Source organism: Tarenaya hassleriana, unplaced genomic scaffold (assembly GCF_000463585.1).
Source record: "Tarenaya hassleriana unplaced genomic scaffold, ASM46358v1 Cleome6, whole genome shotgun sequence".
NCBI classification, from domain to species: domain Eukaryota; kingdom Viridiplantae; phylum Streptophyta; class Magnoliopsida; order Brassicales; family Cleomaceae; genus Tarenaya; species Tarenaya hassleriana.
This window is the reverse complement of record NW_010968505.1, coordinates 2,196,672-2,220,096: the sequence shown is the minus strand read 5'-3', so window position 1 is coordinate 2,220,096 and position 23,425 is coordinate 2,196,672. Positions and strand designations below refer to the sequence as shown.

The following is a 23,425-nucleotide window of genomic DNA, read 5'->3' as shown; positions in this document are numbered from 1 at the left end:
CTACCCCTTGTTGGTCCCGAGGGACGGAGGAGGCTAGGTTAGCCGAAAGATGGTTATCGGTTCAAGGACGCAAGGTGTCTTTCTCTTGTGGATTTTTTCTATTTTCTTTTTCAATGTGTGTGTATATATATATATATATATGATTATTATCACATTCTATTTCTATTTAGTTTTCTTCATTCAAAAGGCAATGGATTATATGTGTAAAATATCAAAATTACTTGCCATGTCGGTATGAACCCTTTATATATATATATATATATATATATATATGTACATGCATGTATATACGCATTCGTGTCACATATTTTATTTGCTGGTTTCTTCATTTCCACGGTAAGTAAATATTTGTCATATTAAAGAAATTATTTAATTTATGCTTATATAAATTTATGCATATATATATATATATATGTATCTCCATTACATATTTACATGTACACGTGTGTATATATTTGTTTGTTTGTTTAGGTGAGTGTAAGCCGAGGAAAGCAATGTTGCTTCAGCTTCAAACAATCTCTCTCTCTCTCTCTCTCTCTCTCTCTCTCGCACCAACACGTATACTTCAAGGAAGGGAATTTTTTTTTTTTTGGTATAACTTCAAGGAAGGGAATTATGATAATAAAGAAAGTATTACACAAATATTTAGTGTTTTTTTAAATATAAACGAGCCTCATGCTTATATAACGTATCGATTAGGATTCATATCGTATTATAATGTCAATTGTATTTCGCCCACGTGTCAAAATAAATCATGTTCCAATAGAAAACAAAATTTATATATATATATGATTTGTCTATCCAAAAGATTTTATATATTATTTAAAGAACCCTGCATGGAAAAAAGGTGAATAGGATCGCAAATCTTGCCTTATTCACAGTGGACAAAAAATGGTCGTTCTATTGTAATTTTCCCGTGGTGAAACTATTACAATCTTTTATGATCATTTGTTCATTATAATATGGAAATCATTTTGACTATAAAACATTGCGCCACATTCTTTTGCCGAAAGCAAATCTCTATGCAAAAATTTATATAGAAATACTATTTATTTTTAATATCCAGCTATTAGATAAAAACGACTATACATATATAATTGGTCATTGGTTGATGATGAAAAATCGAGAATATTAGTATGGTGCCAATGGAAACATATAACCAAAATACTTATGTATATATATATACACACACACGCGAATGACGCACGTCTACTAGAATATTATGGTCATGATGAAATGCACCCTATTGTTAAAGTTCAGTCGTCATTTCTTGTACCAGAGAACATTGTCGTTTTATGAAAATCATAAATTTACATGTAGCATAAATTTTTGTAAAAATAAATAATAATTTACAGTTAAGAAAACAAAATCTCAATAGAACTGTAAAATGTTTGCATAGTGCATTATATTATTATACATTTAAATTTGCTATGGCGTTGGTTAGCTATCTAACAGAAAAGAGTGTAAAATGGACGGGCCGGGCCGGGTTTGGGTCGGGCTTAGTTCGGGCTTCGAATTTTTCGGGCCGGGCCGGCCTGCCCATTTATTTTTCGGACTTATGATCGGTGGCCCGGAGCCCGACCCTATAGGGCTTCGGGCGGGTTCGGACCGGATTTCGGGTTTTTTCTATTTAATAAAAAATAACTATTAATATAATAATAATAATAATAATAATTTAACAATTTTTAAAAAAACAATATCAAATTTTCGTCCATATCAATTATAATTAAAAAAATTAAAATAATCATATAAAATTTAAAATATATATATATATAAATTAATTAAACCAAAATCTAATTAAATTGTTTAATAATATATATATATATAATATAAGTTTAATATATATTAATCAAATTGCTTTGAAATATAAATATATATATATATATAACATACAAATAAAGGTTTTTATATATTGTTATGTGGTATTAAATCTCAAATGAAAATAATAATCTAATAATATAATATTTTTTCGGGCTAAATGGGCGGGTCGGGCCAGACTCGATTCGGCCCTAATTTTTTTCGGGCCGGGCCGGCCCGCCCATTTATTTACCGGGCCTATATTATTAGACCCAAACCCTTAATTTTTCAGGCGGATTTCGGATCGGGCTTCGGATTTCGGGTTCTATTGACACCCCTAGTGAAAAGTATATATATATATATACTTTTATTGAATAATGTTGACAAAATGAGATGCAAAGACCTCCAAGATGGAAGGTATTAACAAACCACCATAGGATCATAACACATTATAGCTTAAGCTTGAATCTTACTTTTTAATTAGGGCGATACATATTAATTTATATGTATATAGATGCGTATGTATATGTTTTGTAATCTAATAAGAAGATAATTAAAGTACACATATATCATTTCGGTGTCTAACTTTCTTGTCATAAGCTCTGACGAAAAGAATTACAAAGAAATAATTATGGATTCTTATAAACACAACAAAGACAATTATTTGATTGAGAACTCCCAATAAAAATACATAAGTTATCATAGAATTGTCATAAAAAAATATATAATAGCGTTGCCATCTATTTGCCGACATGCCATGCGAGTATTTGTTCCATTATTCAGTCCATTAATGGCGTAAATGACCCGATAATTTTTTTAAAAAAAATCAAAAGTTCATGAAAATTGTATATTTATTTGAAAATTATATATTTTTTAATACAAAATTATGTATTTTACCAGTTTTTTCTTTATTTAAAAAATCAATTAGTATATTTTATTTTAATATGAAAAAGGTTATACTGTTTTTTTTTTTGTAGCCGATAATCCTAAACTAAAACCCAGTCTAATTCAGGGATCGAAAATCATCCATATGATTTGGAATATAAATCTTCTCTCCAAACTTGAGATTCAAATTTAGTACGAGATAGAGACGTTTTATACCCCATTTCACCGATCGAATTATCCAAACAGATTTTGTCTTAAGCCTATCAACCCGTTTTCCTTTTTATCCTCTTCTTTTTTCCCCCCTCTAATTCCAAGCAAAAGGAATGGTGCAAAGGGAAAGAGGTTTCGATGGGCAATCCAACCATTAATTAACCAATTGTATTTAGCATATGATACAAAGTCCGTCCATATTATTGATATCTTGATGTTATATCATATCGACATATGCTTGTGTTAATCAGTCAATGGTGTCACCCAACGGTTGATAAATGACAAAAAAAAAAGGCACAAAAACTCTGGAGGATAAAATGACCACTAAGAAAATTGTATTTAAAGTTATATTATTTTTTTTTCTAATAAAGTTTTTTTTTATGAATGGAAAAGAATAAAACAATCAGCTAGAAAACAAGTAACAGACTAACAAAATTATAAGGACTTTATAAGACATAATATACCTTTCTTTTTCGAGATTAAATATGTTCTTTCCCAAATAGTTTAAAACAGTTCAATTATTTACTTCATTTTCGTAATACGTTCAAATTTAAATGTTCATTAGTCATCAAAACGAAATGACTCGCGAACCATTCTATATTTTTTGATTTGATTCAGAAAATTTCAACTAAAAAAAAAGCCGAACGAGCCAACTCGGTGAACCCACAAATTCGTTGGCGAACCAGATTTTTTTTTACATATTTTTTAATTGTTTTTAAAAAAGATTTATCAATTTTAATACTATTTTTTTTAAATATTTTTAGTATTTTTATTTTTATTTGACTCATGAACTCGGACGATTTGAATCAAACCAAAATTTTTATGGCTCATAAAAAAACGGATCCAATAGATTAGACTGAAAACAAATTGGTTCGGACCGATCTAAATCGAGTCGAGTCGAGTCAACCCGTTTTATATCAAAGGCCACCACCGTTACAAAGGGTGAGAGAGATAAGATAGAACATGTTTCAAAGTTACATATTTAAGGAAGGATAAAAAAGGTTTCAAAGTTATTGAAATAATGCAATAGAAAAAAAAAGTGAAGTGATGATGAAAGGATAAAAGGCATTTTTCCTGTTCTTCTTTGATTTTTGAAGAAATGTTTTTTTTTTTAAAAAAAATTGAAAGGAAATAAAGGAAGATACATGAAAGACAATGACATTCAAAATAGAAAAATAAAATATGACAATAAGGAGTTCTAGAATTGCATTATAGGTGTCATAAACTTACTTGTTTAATTTTTTAAATTTGGTGATGCCCCAATATTTCCTCTTCATGACACTAACATTATGGTAAATAAAATAATTCTAGGATGTTGAATTTATTGCTTACGGAAATGATTGAAAAAAGAGAGTTTGTGAGATATTAGGTTAGAAAATCGATGAATGGGAGTTAATCGAGTTGTGAGCTGAAATTGATATAATATTGAATTTATAAAAAAAAAATCAACAGTGTGTTGAGAAAATTATATAACTAAAACTAACATTATACAAATCAAATTACACAGTTCTTGATTTATGAATAAAAAGCAGCAATATAATTCAAACTAATTAAAAATATTTTTATTAGAATTTTAAAATTGTAACGATAAAAATTGCATTGAGAATTACGTATATTACAAAGAAAATACTGTATAGTTTAGAAGTATTGTAAAATTAGGAATTAATTGATAAGATAAGTTATTGTAATCAATTCAACAACCCTGTAATTTTTTTAAAAATCCAATTACAAAGATAATTAAAAAGGTACGGGTAAACTCTTCAAGTGAAATGACACTAGAACCCTTTATGCGTTGTCGATGAATTATTTGTATAATTATGAATAATAAATTAATAATATGAATATTCATCGATTAAAAAAATGCACTGTTTTAAAAAAAAATTCTTTTTTTTTCAATCATCCTTTGCTCTTTTTTTTTTCAATTATCTTTTCAAATATATAGACACTAATAAATGATGATTTTATTGATCGAAATTCAAAAATAATTGTTATGAAATCATATCGAAAACAATATTTAATATATAAATTTATATATTGATTTGGAAAACTTTTAGTTCATATATTATTTTGCAATAGTTAATTATATGAGATTTCCCTTAAAAAATTATTCACCAACTGCCGTCGAATGAGATTTTTTAGTTATGCAATAAGTGGCGTCGGAAGGTTCTTAGTTCTTACGGGTAAAAAGTGAAAACCCACTTTTTTTTTTTTACTTTTCAACTCAGATATTGCGATTAAGATACACGGGGAATCATATTGTATTGACTTCAATAATCTCATGATTAATAATAATTATACTTAGGATTAGTGAAATTAATTACAAGGCAGAACATAATTAACCGTGTCGGAAAGTGCCGAAACTCGTTTGACGACATAAGAATTAGAGTCAATTCTGTCGAATGGCATCCAAACATGTGCATTCACTGTTTTTCTTAATTTTATGATCTTATGACTTTTAAATAACTTTATAAAAGAAACAAGTGAAATAAAATAAATATTGTAAACAAAATATTAAATTTTAAAATACATTTCCTTTCGTACTCGAATTTAAAAATCGGACATTATGTGTTACTGAATATTTCGTACTTTGGCTTTTTTTTTTACCTAGTACTAATTTAGTGTGTAGATATGATTATTGGGATCAATATTAATCCGATATTCTAATTATCTCTGTTTTTGTTATCTCTATTTTCATCAGTGATATCTCGTTACCTTTATGAAGGATAAGTGACACGGTTAAAGAGTGACTCTTTATATACTACTAGAGTAGAAAGATACATGATGAATTGAACACATCGAAATAATATGAATCCAATGATTATATAGATATAGAACTATACAGTTAATAATAACTTAAAAAAATCGATTGAACTATTTATACTAATAAAATCAATCAACTTTTTTTTTTAATCGTATATCGCGAGAGAATTCCAAAATTAATTATGATCGCATTGGAGCAATCTAAAGATGAATGATCTCCTTCAAAACATTTCTCCTGAAGTATGAGAATGACAACAAAAAACGTTGAAAGATCTTGTATTTGTCGGTAGAAACAATTTCAACGTTCCGTAACATTATCAAAGTGTTACAAAATACAGATAAATTTGATTGGATATTATTAGTAAATTAGAGGTGTCAATCGGACTGGCCCGACCTGACCCGGTCCGAACCCCCACTTGGTCTGAGGGTTTCGGGTTCGAACTAACCCGATTTTTTTCGGACCTATATCACCAAGCCCGAAATCCGACCTTATAGATCTCGGGTTTGGATCAGGTCGGGCCGGACCGCTCGATTTTCTTTGTTAATTTTTTTCTTTTTTTTCCTTAAGATTTTTTTTTTAAAAAAAAATCGGGCTTTTTCGGGCCGGTTCGAAAGCCCGAAAATTTTTGGGCTTCAATATCTCGGCCCGAAACCCGCTGTTTTTTGGATTGGACTAGGCCAGGCTTCGGATCTCGAGACACAATTGGCACCCCTATAGTAAATGCACGAATTTGGTTAATTTTTCTAATTAATCCAATTTTGTTGGTGGACGTGCAAACTAATCTACTAGTCTCATAGGAATTAATCTCAACTGACACTTTCCCTTCTGTTGTGAAACTTCTTTTGGTCAATGAAGGGAATTACACGTGATTTTAGGGAGTTATATTATCTTTTAATAATTATTAAAAGTTAATTTGTTGATTAATTAATTAATTAATTAACAAAAAGAGTCGGCAGCAGGATGGCGGAGCGAAAGACAGAGCTTCGTCGTCTGCACTTTTAAAAAACTTAAATCATAGGCGATCATTTCACCACATGAGAATTGACTCAAATAATTACTGAGATAACTAATTTTTATTAAACTTAAAATGTGAGATTTCAGTGATATTATTGGGTTTGAGTAAAACAGATGAGATTTTTTTAATGTAAAACTTGCGTATCTAATTTACAAAAATCTTGAATAAAATATTGAGATTATTAAACAAATTTACAACATTTAAAATTAGAATATATTTGTAGCTAAATTAATTTCGATATAAAAGTCGATTGGATTTTTTTTTATAATAAAATTAAATGAGTAAAAAATAATTTAGAAAAAACGAAGCAATCAAATTTTAACAACAATAACAAAAAAAATTCAATAAATAGAATAGAATCCAAATCAAATTGAAATTTAATAGAAAAAATTCTAATCTCATTGAAAATCAATATAAAAACTGAAATGGTTTAGTTTATAAAATCAATAAAACTTAAAAAAATAACTTAATCTAACCATTGCCAGAATCCTAAATTTATATATATATATATATATATATACATACACATATATATACACATAAATACGGCCAATGGAGATTTCCTGTATCAAGCAAAACAGAGAGATCTCTACATCTTGTTGAATCTTTTGCATTTTGTAAAATGAAGCCCAATTAGAATAGTGATTTGGAGAAAACCAATACACGTAACCGGTTTAGAAAGCCAAATCAAATCAATAGACGTAACCGATTTATAAAACCAAATCGATGTACCAACCCAATTCCCCAGAACCAACTTAGCAAATTCCAATTGAGATTCCAAACGATTCGAATATTTAGTAGCACAGTCAGTAACATTGAAAATGCAACACACCATAGCATGTATGTGAAACGAAAGCTGATAAAAAAACCAAAACTTTGAAATGAAACAATAAGAATGCAAGATTCTGAGACGACACTTATCCAAAACTCCAGACATAATCTCTGACTGATTCACCTGCAACAAGCGTAAATTTCGAAGACAGTAAGAAACCATATCCCGTGTCTTGGCCCGATTTCGTAAGAACAACTAAAACAAGAAACCTGGGCGCGCACTTCCACCATCAAAATCTAGCAATACAAGATTCATATATGTTTAATGAAGGACTCGGGTTCGATTCTACAGAGACAAGGAGCATACCTTGAGGGTTTTAGCGCCTTTGGGTTTTGCCGTTGCCCCTTTTGCCGGAAAACAAGTGCTTCGGTTTAAGAGATGGTATAACTCTGTCTGCTTCTCCACGGCGTGCATCCTTATCCCTCTTCTTATGAGACTTGTTGCCGATCATAATGGCTTTCTTCTTCTGGGCAGAGTCTTTGAACCCATCACCGGGCATAACTTCATGCGGAGGCCGTGATCTCGATCTTGATCTGGACAACGACATGGATCTGGATCTCAGACGCAGCTTCTTGTTCTGTTGCTCTCCATCCACATCCATGGCTTCATCACCATCATCATCATTTCTTGCGACGGACCTCTCCCTCTTCCGGCCTCTGGACTTGCTTCTAGCACGGTTAACCGCAGAAGAAGGATCAAGACCCATTGCAGATAATTCCCTTCCCATTCTCTTTGTCGTGAACTTCTTGTCCTTGTCAAACTTTCTCGGGACAACAGCTCGGCTTTGTGCATTGCTCTTCTTGAGCCTGTGCTCCTGAATAAGCAATGCTTTCTTCCTGCGGATAGCAGCCAACTGCTCTTTCTGCTCTGGCGTGAGTTCTTCACCGTCCATCTCAAAATCATCTTCTTCTTCCTCAGCCTGCCTGAGACCCTCTTCACGCTCCAACTCCTCGAGCCTATACAGAATATCAGGATCGACAAAGTCCGCAATGTTATGACCATCTAGAATTTCAGGCATGATGTCTTCTTTCCATTCTTCATGAGCCAAGATATAGTTCTTCTTCAAACTAGCAGAATAAACTCCAGCTCCGCCATTTTCTTCTTCAAGATCCTTCTCGGTCTTCCTCTTCTCCTTTTCAGCAGCCTCCCTTGCTTTAGCCTCTAGAATCGCCTGAGGTATGCAGAAGAGCAACATGGAATCGGTTGATGTGATCATTGATCTTCTTGGATTTCATCTTAGCTTCCACCCTCTGATCCAACAGCCTCTCACAGGCAGCATTCTTCACAGCCATAACACCATCTTCCGTCAAAGTGCTCATCTTCAAAAGCACAGCATCTTCATTTGCTGGCTCACCCCCCTGACCCATTGCAGCCTTCATTGCCTCAGCTCTCATCTCCATGATCAGTTTCTTATCCTCCTCGGATATATTTTCCATGGGCATCAAATCAGTCTTGTTGCAGACAATTACCAGTGGTTTGTTCATAAACAAGGACTTGATGCTGTGAAACAGTGCTGCCTGTTGAGCAATGCTGTAACCACATGAACCTGATATATCCAGAAAGAACAAAACAGCAGCTCGAAGATGTGCCAATGCCGTAATACTGCACATTTCAATAATGTTACGATCCTCAAATGGCCTATCCAAAATCCCCGGCGTATCAATGACTTGGTACCTCAGGTATTTGTAATCGGTATGACCCACAAAGAGCGACTTTGTAGTAAAAGCATACGGCTGGACATCCACATCTGCCCTGGTAACTTTGTTCATGAACGAGCTCTTGCCCACATTCGGGTATCCACAAATCAAGATTGTTCGGGTGTTCGGGTCGATAGACGGAAGCCTTGCCATGTGCTGTCTGATCTGCTCCAGATAAGCCAAACTAGGGCCGATTCTCTTTATAACAGTACACATGCGGCCAAGAGCAGCCACCTTCAGGCACTTGCAACGGTACAGAGAATCCCCATACTTCAGTAGCTTCACATAATCCTTGGAAATCTTACTAACCAGGTTCCTAGCGGTGTTCACTTGACCAAGGGCGAGTTTGTAGTGATCTTTGTTGTAAAGAACATGAAGAAGGTCACCGTAGAAGGGATGGATCTGATCGAGACGAGGGAACTCATCGATAATGGTAGAGAGCTTCTCATGAAAATTTTGCTGCGTGTACTTGACTTTCCGCATGTAGAACTGGCGGAGCCGGGAAATCTTATAACCCTTGTGGACAACAGTTGGCGTCTGACGCTGTGTGCGGGAAAGGATGATGTCAATAAACTCCTTGCCATTAGGCACCACTGTTATCTTCTTGAAATTATATTGAACCATCTTTGCTTATCGGTCTGCAAGAACAAGCCACATGATGTCAAAACCAAATCAAAGAACTCGAAAGGAATCAGAAAAATCCAAAAATGATCTTGTAGGCACATTCAGGCATACCGTTCGTTCCAAAAACACTCGTCAAACGTCTTACTACGAACCAAACCCTAAACCCTACTGCGAACTAAAAGAACAAAGCTGAAATTCTTACCGGAAAATGGAAAACCAAGGACCTTTCAGACAACGGCGATGATGAACTCCGCCGTCTCTCGTTCGACTAGCTCTGCTCAGAGTGTATAGAGCTGAGACGAGAACTCAAAGTTATTAGGATTTAGGGTTTTATGTGTGTGCCGTGTTGATATTTCTAAGCCCAATAAGTGAGCCCAAACCAAAAATGAAAAGCCCAGTCAATAATTTCTTAATATGCGCATAAGCGTACGTTATTCGTTTTCAATTTACCATGCGCCGTTTCTCCATTTGATTTTTTTTGGAACCAGCAAAACAAAAACCCAGAAGATAAACCCTTCGCAAGTCGCAACGGTATCTCTGTCTCTTTTTCTCAATCTCTGTACGCGAAAATGGGGACGCTGCTTGACTCGACCACTTCCAGAGTTCTCTCGCTCTTTCCACCAATTTCTAGGGTTTCCCCCCTGGCCGTCTCTTCTTCTTCTTCTATGCGGATTTTCCGATCGTTCTTTAATCCCGCGGTTCTGTCTTGCTCTTACCAACGGTCGCCTTCTCGCCTCTGTTTCTCGGCGGCAGAGTCTCCGGATGTTGTCTCCGGTGAAGAAGAGGATGAATTCGTGGAATTCGATGAGAAATTCGAGGATAACTACGAATTCGCTTCGGATAACGAAGATTACTCCTTCGATGTTGCCATGTTTGAAAAGGAAGCGGAGGAGGTTGTCCGGGATTACACGTCCTCTCTGTCTCAAGAACTAAAATTAGGTAATTGCTGCTCACGGATTCTGCTGTTGTTCGGTTCTGCATATGTTTGAATTTCGGACACTGATGTGTTAGCCGTAACGGTAACTCTAAACTTTTTTAATTTCAGGATGGTTTTATGATTGTGTAAAGAAAAATGCAAACAATAGATGCGTCTTCAAGTTCATTATATCTGATGTGATGATAGTTTAAATGTTTCCAGAAGATGAGAAGAATGGGGGGAAGGAATCACGTAGAAAGGAGATAAGGCTTGCAAAGAATGTTAGTTGAATTCCTTTCTGATAGCCTTTTCTTGTAATTCCGATAAATCTCGTTTGGGTTTCTATCTAGCATGATTACAAGACGACCCGAAGAATCGTATCTGCTGTTTTCCATTGATGTCGTCTTGTTTGAGATGCTTCGATCAATATGAAGATGCAAGCTTGAAGTGGAAACTGTTACGAATACGTCATGTTGTTTGATTGGGGCATCTTTTACTACTGACACTACTTGTAAAATCCCAGTCGCAGATCCCAGAGCATCTTCTCCCGAGGGTTGCAATAGTTGGAAGGCCGAATGTTGGAAAATCAGCATTATTCAACCGCCTTGTTGGGGTAATAGTTGGATGGAATAGAAACTTTACAATGGATCCGAGTATTCATCTCCCTTCATAGTGGAACCAATTGTTCTTGAAGTAGTACTTATGATCTTTTTGCAATGCATCACAGGAAAATAGAGCTATAGTTGTGGATGAACCTGGGGTAACTAGGGATCGCTTGTATGGTAGATCGTATTGGGGTGACCACGAATTTGTGGTAATAGATACAGGAGGCGTTCTGACAGTTTCGAAGTCACCAGCTGGCGTTATGGAAGAGCTCAATATAACAACCACCGTCGGTATGGATGGTATTCCGCAAAGCTCCAGGGAAGCAGCTATTGCAAGGATGCCTTCCATGATCGAGAAACAAGCTACCGCAGCTGTGGAAGAATCTTCTGTCATTGTATTTGTTGTCGATGGCCAGGTGCTGTGCTTATCCTCTATTTTCTTTGCTATAATCTGTCTTTGGCATTCTTAAGCTTTTCTTTTCCTGTTCGGATTTTGTTTTTCTTCCACAAATCAAGTCGAAAGGAAACAGTTAACAGCCATAAACCACAAAATGATTTCGCGTTTCTTTATTTTTTTCAAATCCTGTAGCTGCAATGTTGTAATTTGGGGATTTGAAAGTTATTTCTAAGAACTGAGAGAGCCGTTCTTATGTACTTGCACATTCATGTGGTAAGTCTGGGTTACCGGGCTAATCAATGAAATATGTGGTCTTGTTAGGTACACATGGTATATCTCAAGACAATCCACGTTTAATGTAAAATAGTATAGCTATGTAGGCTAATCATTTTATTTCTCGTGCAATGTGGTGGACTCAATGGTAGCACATTTTGGTATTCAATGAGCAGGCAGGGCCAACAGCTGCTGATGTGGAAATAGCGGATTGGTTGCGGAAGTACTACTCGCATAAGGTTATCATTCTCGCAGTGAACAAATGCGAGTCTCCACGTAAAGGACTCATGCAGGCTTCAGAATTTTGGTCTCTGGGGTAAATCGACTTATTTCCATTTTTTTGGATAATTTCTCCCATTATCTAGTCTTGCTGGTTCATGTTGATTGTTTGTTTGCCTGTGTGGGGATGCGACCTTGTGGGTGAGATCTTAACTGGCCAAAAGGAACGGAGTATTTTTTATTTTAACATAGCTGTCCATTGTAATTTACAAACTCTTACAAAGATGTATCTGATGGGCGTGGTTTTTTATGGCAACTCTTTAATCGTATGTGTTTAAACACTGTAACTTGACTGTTCTTTCTTGTTGCGAAGTAGTAGTTTTATTTGTATGAATTCAGTATCTTCATTTTTACACGTTTCTGGTCCTAGCAAAAATTTGTGAGTGGCATAATCTTTTTTGTCCTTGTGAATGGGATTAATCTCCATTAATTTTGCGGTTTTATATTGATTTAAGTTCTGTTGTTTGTGTATTCTTCTGAAATATTGAGACTTTGCTGGAGATTTTAATACCTTGGAAAGCTTCACTGTTAGAGATGATAAAATCTCCAAGTGCACGTGGATGTGATGCTACTTAAGCCTGTAGTTACAACATAGATTAGACATGCTATACATGCGTCTGTTTGGTCACTATTTTTCTTTTGCGAGTTACTCGTTTTTCTCATATACCAATAATTTGGAATCTAATTAGCAAACATATTTGGTCAACTTGCAGGCTCTCACCTCTCCCTATATCAGCGGTATCAGGAACTGGAACTGGGGAGCTTCTTGATCTTGTTTGCTCAGGCCTAAATAAATTTGAGGTTTGTGCTATAGGTTGTTGTGGCTTTCAGAATCACCTAGTGGAGATTTGTGAAATGACTCCGAATGTTTGTTTGATCATATCACCTATATGGGTTTCTTGTTGTACTTGTATGTATTTTCTGAAATCTATCCTTACAACTCTGATTAAGCATTTTAACAAGCAAATGAGCTGTGAACCTTTTATGTTTGCTTAATCTAAGTCATATTCTCATGTAATACATGTCCCATAGATCTTAGGACATTGAAGACTATGTGCTTTTGGTTTCAACACCTAGAACAAATAACAAATCTTGGTTGATTTTGTAAAACTTTCCCATGTCCGTGAGATTCCAGCGGAAAAAAAGATACTGATTTTTTCATGTTATCGGCAGAGTGTAGCGAACATGGAAGAAGAAGAAGAAAAGAACTATGTTCCTGCCATTGCAATAGTTGGCCGGCCTAATGTTGGCAAAAGTAGCATCTTGAATGCGCTTGTTGGGGAGGATAGAACAATTGTCAGCCCTGTTAGTGGTACTACTCGGGATGCTATAGATACAGAATTTACAGGACCAGACGGGCAGGTTGGTGCATTTGAATGTTCTCCTTGTTTTCTCTTGTTGCGTTTGTGTTTTTCTTTTTTTTGTTTTGTTCTTGCATATTGCTTTGGTTTTGTCGGTTATACCTTACTATCTGTGAAAAAGGCAATGAAACGGTCAATAGATGGCTTTTTTGATCGGAAGTTCCAATGTGCTTGTTTTTCATTTTGAACCATAACTTTGGCCTTTTGACTCTATGCCGATTAGCGTCTATGTCCATTACTCTCCGTGTCAACACCTACCATTTGTGTACGTAAGAAGTGTTTTGTTGATTTCTATACGCTATGATTCTTCGAGATAATAGAACAGTGAGGAATAGTGATTGGATAGAAACCCTTTCTCCAGATATCCCTGAATATTTCAGGTGGTCATAAACTGTATTGCAGAAGTTTCGGCTTATAGATACAGCTGGAATCAGGAAAAGGGCGGCAGTGGCTTCATCAGGCAGCACCACAGAGGCTTTGTCGGTGAATCGTGCATTCCGTGCTGTTCGTCGTTCAGATGTTGTTGCTCTTGTCATCGAGGCCATGGCCTGTATCACAGAGCAGGTACGATATCGGTAGCTCTTGCTCGTTCTGTCCATAGTGATGTCTCTCATTAGTTGTATTGTTTTCCAAATCGATTCGGATGATACATCATACATCTATTTGCATCTCTACCAAATTTCCAGTGTCGTAACTATGGTTTTGTAACTTGCTACTAATCTCTGATGCATAGTATATTTACGAGAATTCATCCCCCTGTTGTTCTCATTCCTTGTGGTTATTATTTCGCCTGCATTGCCTTAGGATTTCAAGATTGCGGAAAGAATAGAAAAAGAGGGCAAAGCATGTCTGGTCGTCGTCAACAAGTGGGATACAATACCGAACAAAAATCAACAGACTGCATCGCTGTATGAGGAGGATGTCCGGGAGAAGCTCCGTATCCTCAACTGGGCACCTGTTGTTTATTCAACTGCGATAACTGGCCAAAGCGTCGAGAAGTATTTCTCGTTTCAAAGAATCGATACCATTTTTAATCTTGCTCGATATTACACCATTGATGGATCGATATGATATTTTCTTATCGTTTTGTAGTATTATAATGGCAGCTGAGACAGTTGAGAAGGAGAGATCAAGAAGGCTTAGCACTGCCATATTGAATCAAGTGGTACGAGAGGCAGTGGCGTTTAAAGCCCCGCCAAGAACCCGAGGAGGCAAGAGAGGACGTGTTTACTATTGTACCCAGGTGAGCACAATTTTCCTGTCGTTGAAAATTTACGGTTTTGAAAACATTCATGCTTAAGTGTAATTTTCAGTTCTTCTTTTATTTCGTATCGGTAAACTTATTTTCATGAATCCGAATTATGGAAATGATGACAAGACTTGAGCATAAGTTTCCATTTTGAAATGTGAAGTTTTGAGTATATTATGTTCCTAAAAACCGAATTATTAGCTCGAAATTTTGGTGATTTCTTGTAGTGTAATGGGGTGCACCCAGGGCGGGTACCGAATTTTCGGATACCCGATTTCGATTTCATCCTAATGGGTTTTCCAAAGAAAATGTTTCAGTGTCGGTCTTGCGAGACTCGGGAACCCGTGGATATCTGAAGCCGCAAAAATTTCAAAATTTTCGTTGATGTTAGGGGTAAATTTCTTATGTAAAATAGATCTAGGTATTATGTAAATACATTAAAATAGTAGGGATATAATCATAAATTTACTCTTACATGGGTATCGGCGGGTAGCCTGTCGTGGTTCGGAAAAACCCGAACACGGATGCACGGTGCTGAGTACCTGTGCCCAGCCGTAATAGTAATGGTAAAAACTCGGGCTATATCTGTTTTTGCAGGCTGCGATAAGGCCACCGACATTCGTTTTCTTCGTTAACGACGCGAAGCTTTTCCCAGAAACGTACCGTCGTTACATGGAGAAACAGCTTCGTACAGATGCAGGATTTGCCGGAACACCGATACGGCTTCTTTGGCGCAGCCGTAGGAAATCAGAGAAGAACGCAGGTACGTTTACACAACCTGTTTCTTGCTTACCATTCAATTTACTCACTGGGGTTAATAAAATAAAATTTAGAAGGAAACAAAAAATCAATTCCCCAATGTCGGAATGCAAATACAGTTATTTAAGATTTGCAGGTCGACCAGCGACGCGAATGACGACTCTTGGACGTGAAAGAAAACTAGCAACGAAAGAGACCTAACGACTGCTCGGTCGGTAAATTTTTTTTCTCTTTTTGTTGGTTATAATATATGTGAATTCTTCTGGAAATTTTGTTTCAATTTTCTGCTTCTGCTGTTATTATACTGATAATATCCAAAAAAGCAACACATCCATTATCCAACACTCGGATTCCTAATCTAGCTCCTTATTCGGATAGATACCATTCTCCTTTTCGCTTATTCACTTTGTTTTTTCGTTTCGTTTGTACCGTTTCTGTTTCTGTTTGCCGCAGATACACTCCCACGTTTGGAGGGATCGGAGAAAGAGTTACGGAGAAATACTCGTCCGAAACATTCGTTCACCACAAGGCTGGTTGCGGGTAGGAGTTTCTTGTCGGAATTCTGGTTCAGATTTTCGGGTGATGGAACGATTACAAGCTCCAGCTTTTTTTCGGGCTGCTTATAACTACTACTGCTATCTCGGTAAGTATGCTTCTTGTGATCCCAGGCCTCAAGAAACATGTCGAACGAAGATCTTTAGGTCTCACGTTCTTGTCTGTATGCATTACTTTCTATAAAATCGATGTGTTCGTATGCGGTTTGGTTGTATGTATTACTTTGTATAAACTCATTACGAGAAAATAATCATTTACTTTCTCAAAATGCTATGAAATAGAATTGGTTGTAATCTCTGATATAACGAGAAAGTAATTATTATTATTTTTAAATAATTTTGATTGTAGTCTATGAAGTAGTTATTTTATTTTATTTTACGTTGCCAAATACATATTAGAAAACTATTTAATTTTTGTGTTGCTAAATCGATGAAAATGTAAGAAACTGAAACTTTTTGATATAAAAAAATGCATATCTAATTTACAAAAAAACTTGAATAAATATTGAGATTATTTTAAAACACATTGCAACATTTAAAAGTAAAATACATTCGCATCCGAATTAATTTCGACATGAAACTCGATTAGAAATAAATTTGTTAAAACAAAATTAAATCTAAAATAAATATGAAAATTTAGAAAAATGAAACAATCAAAATTAAAAATAAATAAACAACTTTTTGAAACGAAAACAAAGATTGAATCAACTGAACAAGAAACGAAAGATTCTGAGACGACACCATCCAAAACTTCAGACATAAATCTCTGCTGGATCCACCAGTTTTCCCTGCAAGAAGGGCCAAATTAGCGGACCGTAAGAAACTAAATATATCCACGGGATTTTGGTAAGAACAACTCAAACCAGAAACCATCTAGCAATACGAGAATCATATATGTGATCAAATGTAGGACTCTGGTTCGATTCTACAAAGACAGAGTAGCATTACCTGGAGAGTTTTTAGCGCCTTTGGGTTTTGCCGATGCTCCTTTTGCCGGAAAACAAGTGCTTCGGTTTAAGAGATGGTATAACTCTGTCTGCTTCTCCACGGATCTAGCAATACGAGAATCATATATGTGATCAAATGTAGGACTCTGGTTCGATTCTACAAAGACAGAGTAGCATTACCTGGAGAGTTTTTAGCGCCTTTGGGTTTTGCCGATGCTCCTTTTGCCGGAAAACAAGTGCTTCGGTTTAAGAGATGGTATAACTCTGTCTGCTTCTCCACGGCGTGCATCCTTATCCCTCTTCTTATGAGACTTGTTGCCGATCTTAATGGCTTTCTTCTTCTGGGCAGAGTCTTTGAATCCTTCACCGGGCATAACTTCATGAGGACTCGACAGCGACATGGATCTCGATCTCAGACGCAGCTTCTTATTCTGCTGCTCTCCATCCACATCCATGGCTTCGTCATTGTTATCGTCATTTATTCCGACAGATCTCTCCCTCTTCCGGCCCCTGGACTTGCTTCATGCACGGTTAATCGCAGAAGAAGGATCGACACCCATTGCAGATAATTCATGACCCATCCTCTCTGTTGTGAACTTCTTGTCCTTGTCAAATTTTCTTGGGACAACTGCTCGGCTTTGTGCGTTGCTCTTCTTCAGCCGGTGCTTCTGAATAAGCAACGATTTTTTCCTGCGGATAGCAGCCAACTGCTCTTTCTGCTCTGGCGTGAGTTCTTCACCATCCATCTCAAAATCATCTTCTTCTTGCTCCAACTCTTCATGCTCCAACTCCTCAAGCCTATACAGAATATCAGGATCGACGAAGTCTGCAATATTATGGCCATCTAGAATTTCAGGCATGATGTCTTCCTTCCATTCTTCATTAACCAAGATATAGTTCTTTTTCAAACTAGCAGAATAAACTCCAGCTCCTCCATTTTCTTCTTCCAAATCCTTGTCGGTCTTCCTTTTCTCCTTTTCAGCAGCCTCCATTGCTTTAGCCTCAAGAACCGCCTGAGGTATGCAACTCGGCCTTTCCTTGTCATCACGAGGCTTTGGAAGAGCAACATGGAATCGGTTAAGGTGATCATTTATCTTCTTCGACTTCATCTTAGCTTCCACCCTCTGATCCAACAGCCTTTGACAGGCAGCATTCTTCACAGCCATAACACTCTCTTCCGTCAAAGTACTCATCTGCAAAAGCACTGCATCTTCATTTGCTGGCTCACCCCCCTGACCCATTGCAGTCTTCATTGCCTCAGCTCTCATCTCCATGATCAGTTTCTTATCCTCCTCAGATACATTTTCCATGGGCATCAAATCAGTCTTGTTGCAGACAATTACCAGTGGTTTGTTCATAAATAAGGGCTTGATGCTGTGAAACAGTGCTGCCTGTTGAGCAATGCTGTAACCACATGAACCTGAGATGTCCAGAAAGAACAAAACAGCAGCTCGAAGATGTGCTAATGCCGTAATACTGCACATTTCAATAATGTTACGATCTTCGAATGGCCTGTCTAAAATCCCTGGCGTATCAATGACTTGGTACTTCAGGTATTTGTAATCGGTATGACCCACAAAGAGCGACTTTGTAGTAAAAGCATACGGCTGGACATCCACATCTGCCCTGGTAACTTTGTTCATGAACGAGCTCTTGCCCACATTCGGGTATCCACAAATCAAGATTGTTCGGGTGTTCGGGTCGATAGACGGAAGCCTTGCCATGTGCTGTCTGATCTGCTCCAGATAAGCCAAACTAGGGCCGATTCTCTTTATAACAGTACACATGCGGCCAAGAGCAGCCACCTTCAGGCACTTGCAACGATACAGAGAATCCCCATACTTCAGTAGCTTCACATAATCCATGGCAATCTTACTAACCAGGTTTCTCGCAGTATTCACTTGACCAAGGGCGAGTTTGTAGTGATCTTTGTTGTAAAGAACATGAAGAAGGTCACCGTAGAAGGGATGGATCTGATCGAGACGAGGGAACTCATCGATAATGGTAGAGAGCTTCTCATGAAAATTTTGCTGCGTGTACTTAACTTTCCGCATGTAGAACGTGCGTATTCCGGAAATCTTAGAACCCTTGTGAACAACAGTTGGTGTTTGACGCTGTGTACGGGAAAGGACGATGTCAATCAACTTCTTGGCATTTGGCACCACGGTTGTATCCTTGAAATTATATTGAACCATTTTTGCTTATCTGTCTGCAAGAACAAGACATATTATGTCAAAACCCCATCAAATAACCCGAAAGGAATGAGCAAAAGCCACACAAGATATTTCCGGTTGTCCACATCTCACCAAAAACCAAAATAAACAAAGAAATATTCAACACTTTGCATAAACTGTGATCTAATATAATTGGATCCAAATCCACAATGAGAGCCTGAGTGGAGCTTGGAACACAATTTACAAACTAGAAACTAATCTACGGAATTTCTTTTCACCCTATCCACATCCAAACATAAGTTCCACTCGACCATTGTTTAACAGACAATCCATAACACGTTCGATGAATCAAACCGGTACATGCCTCGGATTACTCCGCTCAAAATCACTCGTCAAACATCTAACGAAATAACTCAAACGAATGATCCACCCCAGCAAGTTTATAGATTTCAGAATCGCATCAGCGCACAATTTTTTGCCTTAAAATAGCGTGAATTAAAAGAACAAAGCTCAAATTCTTACCGGAAAACGGAAAACGAAAAACCAAGGATCTTTCAGATAACAACGACGACGAACTCCGTCTCTCGCCTTGCTATAACAATATTAGGTTTTAGGATTATTTTTATACACGTGTCGTAGCTATGCGGGCCCCAAAACCGAAAAATCTAAAGCTCAGTCAATATATTTTCGTTAATATCGGCATCGGCGTACGTTATACGTTTTCAATTTATCATGCGCTTCTTTTTTTTAGGTCTTCTGATAACAGCAAAAACTTATGCCGTTTAGTAATTTCGGTCAATATGTAGATACATTTACTTATTTGTATAACTTTTTTAATCTAATTAACAATATTAATAGGAGAGAAAGGGAAGATAAGAGTAGACCTAAATTTACTTTGTAACTAGTAAATAGTAATAATTAATAATAATTCTGAGTCTTTACAAATTTTGAATGCATGATTTAATTCAAAATTGATACGAATGAATACTAAGAATTTATAAGGTCGATACAAATAAACTTGTTATCAAAGTGTTATTGTTGTGACAATATTATCATAAATCATCTTTATTATAAACTTTAAAATAAAAAATAAATAAAATTTTAAAATATGTAGGAACAATCTTATAAAATATGTGTCGTAAAATATGTCAAATATTTGAATTTTTAATTTGATAAATAAATATATGAAATATCGAAATATATTCAAAAAATAACTCAACCTTTTCAATATAAATAATTTTTATAATTTTTAAGCGGAGGGATAATGGGGATAGCGACAGTGGTGGACAAAATATCTGATAAAACCAAACCCATTTGTTATTCGATTCATATCCAAACCGAAAATTCGGATATTTGGAATTCACGGATCGAATATGGATATTGGTTTTAAAATATTTGTTTGATATGGATCGGATACGAATATAAAAATCGAATTATGCGATATATCTGATCCGTATTCAGTACTATTATTAAATATAGGATAATTTGATAATAAATTTATATTTGTGGGATCATTTTGAGAAAAAATATATTACATTTTTTTTCATTCTCATCTATTCGTCACAAGCCCTCCTCTTTCCATCTCTATAACCCAGCCTCCTCTTTTCATCTCTTTGTCGTTGTCATTATCATTTTGTTTTTTCACCATTTTTTATCTTGTTTTCCAGAATTTTTTTTCCATTATTTTATTTTGATTTTCCGGTGAGTGATTTTACATGATGATTTGTTTTGTAGCCTTCGTTTTTTTGAGTTAGAGATTCTCTTTCATAGACATTTTCTCTCATTTTGTTGTAGTTCATATATATATCTGCCTTTCAAGACAATAGAAAGTCATACATATCTATGGCTTCATTATTATTTTTTTTCTTAATATATCTGAAATTTTCAGGATCTAGTTCTTCTACTTTTTATATTTGAGTTTTTAAAATTTTATTTCTTATTTTTGTTATGTTTTAAACCGGATACGAATATTTGCAAATATCCGCAATTTTTACAGATATCTGAAATTACAGATATTCGAAAAATATGGATCGGATACGAATAGTAAAATTGTATATTCGTACGGATCTGTTACGGATACTGATATCTAAAAAATACCAGATATCAATTGGTGTCCACCTCTAGATATTGGGTTAAGAAATTTTTTTACCACATCGGATTTCTGTGACAAATATTTCATTATAGGTTTTTTGGACAACAAGTTAAAAATACATGAATATTTTCATCATTTCATAAATATGAATCTTAAATTGATAAAAATGAAAATTAAATAGATATCCGAGGGTTCTCTTTTTATTTTATTATTATTTTAATTCTACGTGATATTAATGTAGATGATGATTTAGAATTTTTGTCTTCGTCATATAGGAATCTGTTTATCGAGTTAGACGTCATTTGATAATATGTTATTTTGGTTATAAAATTTAAAAATAAAAAATATTTTGAATAATTAAATTGTATAGATTTTTATTGTTTAAAAATAATATAGATTTTAAATAAAGATAAAAAGGATTTTTTTTTGATAATTTTCCTTCCGATTATAAAATTAGGAAAAAAGTATTTGTTTCTTTAAATTTTGATTATTTTAGAAAGAAAAGGTTAAATGGGATGGAAGATTGATAGAAAAATTGGATAAATTAATAAATTTTTTTAGGTATTTTATTTTTTTTATAAGATTTGGCCCAATGGGGTTTGAATCCGGGTTGTGAGTATTTTGTACCATCCAACCATTAGATCACCCCATTTGGGTTAGGTATTTTACTTGAATATAACACAATGAAATAAATATTTAAAGAATAATCTAAATTTTAGAAAATAATTTTAGACTTAGAGTGAAAATTTAATTATCAAATTTTATATATAAAAAGAAATTAAAATTTTATTTTTTAAATAAATATCAAATTTATTATATTTATCAAAATCTACTATTACAAAAATATAAATAAAAATATTTCTTATTCAATGCCGACCAAATAGAGATAGAAACCGCCAATGGTTAAAATGTTGAGTTTATTAGAGAAGTATACATTGGAGAAGAGTGTATCCAACATCTTATATATAGTAGTATTCTAAATTTAAATTTAACAAGAATACTAATAATCTAACAAAATATTCTAAATTTTTTATCTCTAGAATATTTGAATTCTTTCATAGCGAGAAAAATTTGTCCGAAGATCATATTTGTAAAACTAGAGAAATTAGGGAAAAAGAATGATTTGATTAAAAATATATAAGAAGGATCGAACATGATATGGAAAGGGAGAACTATGTGACTGAGGATAATAAAGTTGATTATAATTTTTATTAGTTTACTTAACATTATTAAAAATTATTAAATATTGATGTATTTATGTAATCATTTAAACAATATCTTATATACATGTTCAAATATTTTTAAAATTAAAATTTTCAAGAATTGTATTTAAATCGTTTGATGTTGATGTTGATGTATTTAAATCATTTTTTTTCTAAGTATTTTTATTTATATTTCTTAAAAAATAAATCCAAAACAGACAAACGATAATGCGCATATTTTTCATTTTATGAACTACTTAAAAATTATTTTAGATTGTAAAATAAACAAAAGTTATATGATTTAAGAGTATTTTAACATATTTTTAAAATAATATTGTAATATAATTTTTTGTCAATAATGGAGAGAGACGATCCCCGATATAACGGCGTCAAATGTTACAAAACGATCAAAACGCGAGGGAACATTTCCCGCCAACTCTCTCTCCCCTTTAAAGCCCTTCGTCGCCTCCACCATCTCTCTCTCAGATCTGTTCCTCTGCTTTCTCCGGTAAACCCTAGCTAGGAGCATCTATGGCGGAGACTCCGAGGAAGAGAATCATCGGAACCCCTGGTAAACTGAAGCAAACACCAACTAATCCTTATGCGAAACGGTATCGGTCTCCTTCGTCAATTTCGGTTACTCCTCAGACTCCACAGTCCCAAACTCCTATTCGCAGTTCCACTCGTCGAGCTTCGAAGAGGATCGATCTGGTAAATGGGCACGAATCCAATTGCTTGATCGATGGTCCGGCGGAGGAATCGATCCAAGAGCTGAAACTGGTTCGTAGAAGGGAAA

At 35.1% G+C, this 23,425-nt stretch overlaps 4 protein-coding genes and 1 long non-coding RNA gene across 6 annotated transcripts in view; 2 read left to right on the top strand and 3 right to left on the bottom strand.

The window, feature by feature from the left end:
- Positions 1 to 7,408: 7,408 nt before the first annotated feature.
- On the bottom strand, positions 7,409 to 10,126 carry LOC104799103 (nucleolar GTP-binding protein 1-like). The gene is given in 4 exon segments (XM_010521445.1): positions 7,409 to 7,623; positions 7,807 to 8,684; positions 8,686 to 9,835; positions 10,024 to 10,126. Coding segments are annotated over 2 exon segments (2,004 nt in total). The 5' UTR covers positions 9,822 to 9,835; positions 10,024 to 10,126; the 3' UTR covers positions 7,409 to 7,623; positions 7,807 to 7,816.
- Positions 10,127 to 10,322: 196 nt separating this feature from the next.
- On the top strand, positions 10,323 to 16,515 carry LOC104799102 (GTPase Der). Of its 2 annotated transcripts, none has more exons than XM_010521443.2 (13): positions 10,323 to 10,760; positions 10,960 to 11,018; positions 11,261 to 11,350; positions 11,465 to 11,758; positions 12,189 to 12,328; positions 13,005 to 13,092; positions 13,465 to 13,653; positions 14,055 to 14,216; positions 14,457 to 14,650; positions 14,745 to 14,895; positions 15,499 to 15,664; positions 15,797 to 15,871; positions 16,114 to 16,515. In XM_010521443.2, exons 1-12 carry the CDS (start codon positions 10,391 to 10,393, stop codon positions 15,859 to 15,861), a joined length of 1,968 nt encoding a protein of 655 aa, XP_010519745.1. In that variant the 5' UTR covers positions 10,323 to 10,390; the 3' UTR covers positions 15,862 to 15,871; positions 16,114 to 16,515. The 2 variants fall into 2 exon arrangements, with proteins under 2 accessions (XP_010519745.1, XP_010519746.1); XM_010521444.2 differs by having other exon boundaries at positions 15,797 to 15,875.
- A 260-nt stretch (positions 16,516 to 16,775) lies between these two features.
- LOC104799101 lies at positions 16,776 to 17,250 on the bottom strand. The gene is made up of 2 exons (XR_769524.1): positions 17,163 to 17,250; positions 16,776 to 17,002 (listed from the first exon to the last, which is right to left on the bottom strand). It is a non-coding gene; the product is annotated as an uncharacterized LOC104799101 (long non-coding RNA).
- Positions 17,251 to 17,294: 44 nt separating this feature from the next.
- Positions 17,295 to 19,924, bottom strand: LOC104799100 (nucleolar GTP-binding protein 1-like). The gene is made up of 2 exons (XM_019200757.1): positions 19,858 to 19,924; positions 17,295 to 19,370 (listed from the first exon to the last, which is right to left on the bottom strand). Exon 2 carries the CDS (start codon positions 19,354 to 19,356, stop codon positions 17,683 to 17,685), a length of 1,674 nt encoding a protein of 557 aa, XP_019056302.1. The 5' UTR covers positions 19,357 to 19,370; positions 19,858 to 19,924; the 3' UTR covers positions 17,295 to 17,682.
- Positions 19,925 to 23,069: 3,145 nt separating this feature from the next.
- LOC104799099 (origin of replication complex subunit 1B-like) overlaps positions 23,070 to 23,425 on the top strand; it is a 5,048-nt gene continuing 4,692 nt past the window's right edge. Inside the window, exon 1 of the mRNA XM_010521442.2 lies at positions 23,070 to 23,420. Coding sequence (XP_010519744.1) covers positions 23,161 to 23,420 — 260 coding nt within the window. The 5' untranslated portion in view covers positions 23,070 to 23,160. The remainder of the gene's footprint in view (positions 23,421 to 23,425) is intronic.

Excerpts from the sequence above, each read along its gene's own strand:
- LOC104799102 (XM_010521443.2), top strand. The coding sequence starts at position 10,391 with ATGGGGACGCTGCTTGACTCGACCACTTCCAGAGTTCTCTCGCTCTTT. Across the intron at positions 10,761-10,959 it reads GTCTCAAGAACTAAAATTAG|AAGATGAGAAGAATGGGGGG; the intron begins GTAATTGCTGCT and ends AAATGTTTCCAG. Across the intron at positions 14,896-15,498 it reads GTGTTTACTATTGTACCCAG|GCTGCGATAAGGCCACCGAC; the intron begins GTGAGCACAATT and ends CTGTTTTTGCAG.
- LOC104799100 (XM_019200757.1), bottom strand. The coding sequence starts at position 19,356 with ATGGTTCAATATAATTTCAAGGATACAACCGTGGTGCCAAATGCCAAG.